The sequence below is a fragment of the Phocoena phocoena genome, chromosome 15 (assembly GCF_963924675.1).
Source record: "Phocoena phocoena chromosome 15, mPhoPho1.1, whole genome shotgun sequence".
NCBI lineage: Eukaryota > Metazoa > Chordata > Mammalia > Artiodactyla > Phocoenidae > Phocoena > Phocoena phocoena.
This window is the reverse complement of record NC_089233.1, coordinates 86,215,995-86,222,150: the sequence shown is the minus strand read 5'-3', so window position 1 is coordinate 86,222,150 and position 6,156 is coordinate 86,215,995. Positions and strand designations below refer to the sequence as shown.

Genomic DNA, 6,156 nt, shown 5'->3' with positions numbered 1-6,156 from the left:
CGCATGCAGGCGGGCGCGGGAAGCACCGGGAACAGATGGGCGGGTGTGTGAGCGTCCGCCGCCCCAAGGTCCCAGGCCCAGGGCAGGGGGGCGCATTGGTGAGGAGCCCTGAGCTGGTGGGAAGGCCGCTGCACCAAGGCCTCTGATTCTTTGGGGCTCCTTCCTCATCTCCGGTCACAGTCAGCCTGCCCGGGCACTGCCCATGCCACCTCCCAGCCTACCACCTCCGCTACCACCGGAGAGGCTGGCGGCCCCGCTCCAGCTCCGCGGCCACGTGGTCATCGTGCAGCTCCTTCAGATGCAGCAGCAGCCCCTCCAGGTTCTCCCCAGTGGCCGCTGACAGGGCGATGGCCTCTCGGCCTAGGCGGGCCTGCAGCTGGGGCAGCTGGGCTCTGGCCTGAGGGAGGTCGACCTTGTTCGCCACGACGGCATGGGGTCTCTCGGACAGGCCTTCCTTGTACTGTTCTAGCTCGTACTTCAGGTCATCCAGCTGCGTCCACGGCTCTGGCACCGAGAGGTCCAGCACGAACAGGAGGAAGGGACAGCGCTCGATGTGCCTCAGGAAGGCCAAGCCCAGGCCCCGGTTCTGGTGGGCTCCGCGGACAATGCCCGGGATGTCGGCCACTGCGGAGGAGAAGAGCAGACGGTCCAGGAGGGGAACCTGAGACCTCTGAGTTCTGATCCTCTCCTTCCAAGGAACACCTTGCAAGTGAAGTCGTTCAATTTACTGCCTCGGTGATGCATCAGGCCAATTGCCATCTGAGGCATTTCAGCTTCAGCTTTGCTAAGGCTTTGAAATACCTGGTTGGCAGGCATGGTGACAGATCGGTCTAATAAGAACTACTTAACACACTGCAGTCTTTCTGGCTTCAAAAATGATTCAAAAAAGGGGAAAACGGCTTCCTGTACTCTATTAATAATTTGATTACCGATAGAAACGATAGAGTCTTCTGCAAGTATAAAGTGCTACACAAATCACGTCGCCAGCAGGCTGACTATTTTTAATAGGTACATTATCTTCTGGAAAGTTTTCTTCTCTCAAAATGGTACAGGGAAAGCTTTTAAAATCACACGTTGTCCACATGACTGACGGTGCCGAGTTCCCCGTAGATGAAAGAGAAGAATAGAGGCGGTGAAAAGGAATAATTTCCTCAGGTTTGAAATTTAAACTCCAATTCCTGCACTGCCACTAACAGACTCCTGGCGGAGAGGGTGGGAAGCAAACCTAAAGCCTGATTCTGATAAAGAACTACAGTGTTTAAATGAAGAAAACAACGCTACACGCAAGAGTTACATAAGCATTGCTCTGAACCCCATCGTCGCCCTGACTCTCTGAGAGGCCCTGGCGTCCTACCTGCTATTTGCTGGTGGTCCTCGCAGTGAACAACCCCCACATGCGGGTTCAGGGTGGTGAATGGGTAGGAGGCCACAGTGGGCCTTGCGTTGGAAATGGCCCGGAGAAGCGAGGATTTCCCTGCGTTGGGGAATCCGACCTGGAAGAGAGTGGGGACGGCCAAGGTCGGGGGTCTTGGGTCGGGAACAGGGGACGACGGACAGCAGGGCTCCTGACGAAGCCAACAGGCTCTGATGGGAGAAAGTGGGCTGCCCGGCCGCCGCCCTCCCGGCATGTCCCCCACCATCCTCCCGCCGGGGCTTCAGGTGACACCCACCAGCCCGGCGTGTGCCACCGTTTTGAGCTCCAGGAAGAGGACCCGCTCCTGACCCGGCTGTCCGGGGGTACAAGTCGTGGGCGCCCGGTTGCTGTTGGCCAGGAAAAAGCGGTTGCCCTTCCCGCCTGCCCCGCCCAGTGCCGCGATGAACTCATCACCCGGGTGTGAGAGGTCAGCCAGGACTTTGTTTCCCTCCTTCACCAAAGTGCCCACAGGGACCTGAAAAATCACAAGTGCTTATAGGGGCAGCATGAGAAGGGGGGCACAACTAAGCTCTACAAAGGGACAAAGGACCTGGGAAAGGGCCCAGCCCTAAAGGGCTTGAGAGGCTGACTGCACTGCAGGCAAACTGCATAAATGGCTTTTCCCAACAGTGCGTCTAAAGCATCAGTGTGAACAAAAGCATCTGGAAAACGAGAGTGATGCTGAAAGCACAAACTCTCCACTCATAGGGAGGTGCCCGAGAGGGTACGTGGGGGCAGATCACGGGGCTGGAGACAGCGGGGGAGACCTGCGGGCCCCTTGCTGTAAATATAATCGTCTCATGACTTTCTGAACAGGTGACACATTCACACGGTATGAAATCAGCACAGAGTCCCCGTCCAGGGTTGCTTCGTGGAGGATGGGGCCCCTCTGGACCACTCGGCAGGACCTGGGAGCTTGATGGTTCAGATGGCCTACCTGGATGTAGAGGATGGCGCCGCTTCGCCCAAAGCAGTTCTTCCTGCCGCCGGCTCCTCCGTCAAAGCCCTGGTACTGAGACAGGACTGAGGACAGGGACTTGACTTGCCGGTCAACTGGAAGTCAGAGCGAGAAGCGTCATCTCCCTCTGTGTCAAAGGCAGACCCATCTCATGTTGTTAAGTTTCTTTTGTTCAGATTCAGAACGTTAAGAATGCACCTGGGACGGGACTTCCCTGGTGGCACAGTGGTTAAGAATCCACCTGCCAATGCAGGGGACACGGGTTCGAGCCCTGGTCCGGGAAGATCCCACATGTCATGGAGCCACTAAGCCCGTGTGCCACAACTACTGAGCCTGCGCTCTAGAGCCCCTAAGCCACAACTACTGAACCCACGCGCCACAACTACTGAAGCCCAGGTACCTAGAGCCCATGCTCCGCAACAAGAGAAGCCACTGCAATGAGAAGCCTGCGCACCACAACAAAGAGTAGCCCCTGCACGCCGCAACTAGAGAAAGCCCACGTGCAACCACAAAGACCCAACACAGCCAAAAATAAATAAATAAATAATAAAATAAAAATGAAAAAAAATCTAAAGAATGTACCTGGGACCATGGAATAAAGTTGTAGCAAAAGTCGCTAAACTAGCAATGTGATTTTTTTTTTTGCGGTATGCGGGCCTCTCACTGTTGTGGCCTCTCCCGCTGCGGAGCACAGGCTCTGGATGCGCAGGCTCAGCGGCCATGGCTCACGGGCCCAGCGGCTCCGCGGCATGTGGGATCTTCCTGGACCGGGGCACGAACCCGTGTCCCCTGCATCAGCAGGCAGACTCTCAACCACTGCGCCACCAGGGAAGCCTGCAATGTGATTTTTTGAAAAATTTAATTCCCTATTTTCTTTCAAAAATGACTACAATTTTCAAACAATTCAAAAATTACCCATAATGTCATCATCATCTTGAAAACAGCTGTACTTACTATGCTGTGAATGGTTACCGAGGGGACTAGTTTGCTAATATTTGTGCTCCATGTGTGTCAGGGCAATCAGTACCCTTTCAGCACTTGACTGAGATAGTAACAGATTAACCCTTTGACAGACTGTACCAGAATGTTAGATTCCCTGACAGTAAACTGTCTTTGTGTTCCTGAAATAAAAAAAACCAAAACCATCAAAGTTGGTTTTGGGTGGATTATCTAAATGTGAACATCCACATAACTTAATAAAATGATGTCCACAGGTCAATTTTTGCATCCAACTTCCTGTTAGGATAAGAAGGTGAAAACTCCCCACCCCGGAGGCGCGCAGACACAGCGCGTTTCCCCGGGCTGCCCCTCGGGACACCTGCCTCTCAGGATGACATGGCCGCCGTAGCCTCCGTCGCCACCATCGGGGCCTCCAAACTCCTTCCGGGGCTCACTGTGGAAGCAACTCACCCCGTCACCTCCGCGTCCCCCTCGGACAAGCACTCGGCGATGGTCCACAAAATGCCTTTTCTGTAGAGAGCACACAGAGGCCTGTCGTTATTAACTCTGCAGTCCTCCCAAGGACCGAGCAGTCATTTGTAATGTATCTTTTCTACCCATGACAGGTTTTAAAATTAGAAGCTAATGATATTAATATTGCTAATCATGCCGAAGATGCAAATATAAGAAAGAGCTCCCACAAGTCACTGCCATTCGTAGGCAAATGTAAATCAACAACGCAGATGTTAAAAGTGCTCAGCGTGCAGTACACACCCCAGTCACGAACTCCACGCTAAAAACCTAAATAAAATGCAGTTTAGGAGGTACTCCTTAAATAAAGCGTCTTCCCAGCTTTTTCAAATAGAAACACGTTATTGAAATAACAGGTCTTTAAAAAAAAAAAAAAAGAAAGAAATAACAGGTCTTTACTAATGGAGAGTTCTCCTCAGGACGAGAGAATGAGAGTGACAGTCCCTGGGCCATTATCAGGCTTCCAACTAAGAACAGAAGTCTTCTGTGGCTGACTGAACAGGGCTCCTTTTTTAAATGTGGTGATGCAGACAGAGCCTTTATCTGAGAGCAAGTTTTTCTCTAGGTCCCTAAGAGAGATACAACCTACCTAAAGAATCAGAACTAACTAACCAGGTTAATATATATATATATATATACACACACACACACACATATATATATATATATTTTTTAACATTTATTTATTCGGCTGGGCCGGGTCTTAGCTGTGACACACTGGATCTTTGTTGTGGTGTACGGGATCTTCGTTGCAGCGTGTGGGATCTAGTTTCCTGACCAGGGATCAAACCTGAGCCCCTGCATTGGGAGCGCAGAGCTTTAACCACCTGGGAAGTCCCCTAACCAGGTTAATATTTAATAAACGTTTGCTCACAGGACAAGATGTCCAGCTGCCCGAGGTGCCAGGGTGCAGTGTTGAGGACGCCACTCCCAGCCCAGCCGTCCTGTCCCGAGGAGCCCACCTGCTCCCCGCACATGTGCACAGGCTGACGTGGCCGCCCACACGGCCCCTCCATGGGGACCAGGGCATCTGCATTTCCATCCACTACTCCATAAGCAGATCTTTTTTAAAGGAAAATACAGAAATACTTGATGATGCTCTGGCACCACCACATGGAAAAACCATGAATTACTGTTTCAAAAATGCAATGTACAATTTTGAACATAATGGGAATCAACCCCAATGGGAAAAAAGCACAACTAAGGAGCATCGTACAGAAGATAAAACTTAAGAGTCAATGTTTACATTCTGGGGAGGAGACAAAACCACGTGAAAACTTGATATATCTGAGTGCACACGCTGACTGCCAAAGTAATTTTCCACATGAAGTACTGTTTGCCCTATGAGCCTTAATTGGAACCCGCACTTGGGAGGAAACAAGGTGGATTATAAACATGTGTATTCTTGAATTTAATTAAAGATCATTCATGTTTTAAACAGGTTTTGATAAACAGAATAAAAAAACATGTAAGCCTTGGAGAACTATAAAACTTAAGGTGTATGTCCCCGGTCCCCACACCCCCATGCCATAAATTAAGAACTCTTCACATGTACCTAAGAATATATATAGTACATATCTCAGACACACAGGTTAATGATACATAAGCCCCAGGCACCCTCCTGGCGAAGGGAGCGAACACGGTCATCACTTCTGGCATGCTGGGCACTGCCCTGGGTCCGTTGCAGTTTTAGGCCAGCCCAGTATTTGGTACCCGCAGGCCTTCATCTCACGTCCTCATTTCCAAGGATAAACAAAGACAAGACAACAAGAGCTCAAAACAACGCCCTGTGCCTTCAGAGGGGAAACGGCTGTCAAATTCCTTCAAGGTTAGAAGCCTCACCAGTTTTTTCTCTGAGAGCAGCTTCTTCCTGGGGGGTTCCTGGTGCTTCGTGCAGTCCACACAGCTGACCGAGAGCAGCCTGGGAGAAGCGTGCTGGGGAAGGAGCCGCCCGGGCCTGGGAGACACTCGTGCCAATGGTGTCCAGCACCCCACGCCCTCCAACACCGGCCAGGATCTCGCTGAGAAAAGCCTCGAACGTATCATGGCTCCTTAACAAAAGGCAAACTGGCAAAATAAGACATCTGGTTTAAACCTGAACATGAAACCGAAACTAAAGAGGTGTGAGCATCCGGTACAGGAGAATGCGGGTGAGTGTTTCTGAAACAAATAAATGAGCCAATGAATGCCTTTCTTACCTCACTCACCGCTTTCCACCCCGAGTCATGCCCTATTAGCCTATATGCTACTTGGAGGGAGTTCCCTGGCGGCCTAGCAGTTGGGACTCTGGGCTTTCACTGCCGGAGGTCCGGGT

The 6,156-nt window shown here is 51.3% G+C and overlaps 1 protein-coding gene across 1 annotated transcript; it reads right to left on the bottom strand.

Moving 5' to 3' along the window:
• Window positions 1-229: 229 nt before the first annotated feature.
• Window positions 230-5,909, bottom strand: MTG2 (mitochondrial ribosome associated GTPase 2). Its single transcript, XM_065892674.1, has 6 exons — window positions 5,685-5,909; window positions 3,695-3,842; window positions 2,352-2,467; window positions 1,671-1,889; window positions 1,355-1,493; window positions 230-624 (listed from the first exon to the last, which is right to left on the bottom strand). Exons 1-6 carry the CDS (start codon window positions 5,886-5,888, stop codon window positions 230-232), a joined length of 1,221 nt encoding a protein of 406 aa, XP_065748746.1. The 5' UTR covers window positions 5,889-5,909.
• Between the last annotated feature and the right edge of the window lie 247 nt (window positions 5,910-6,156).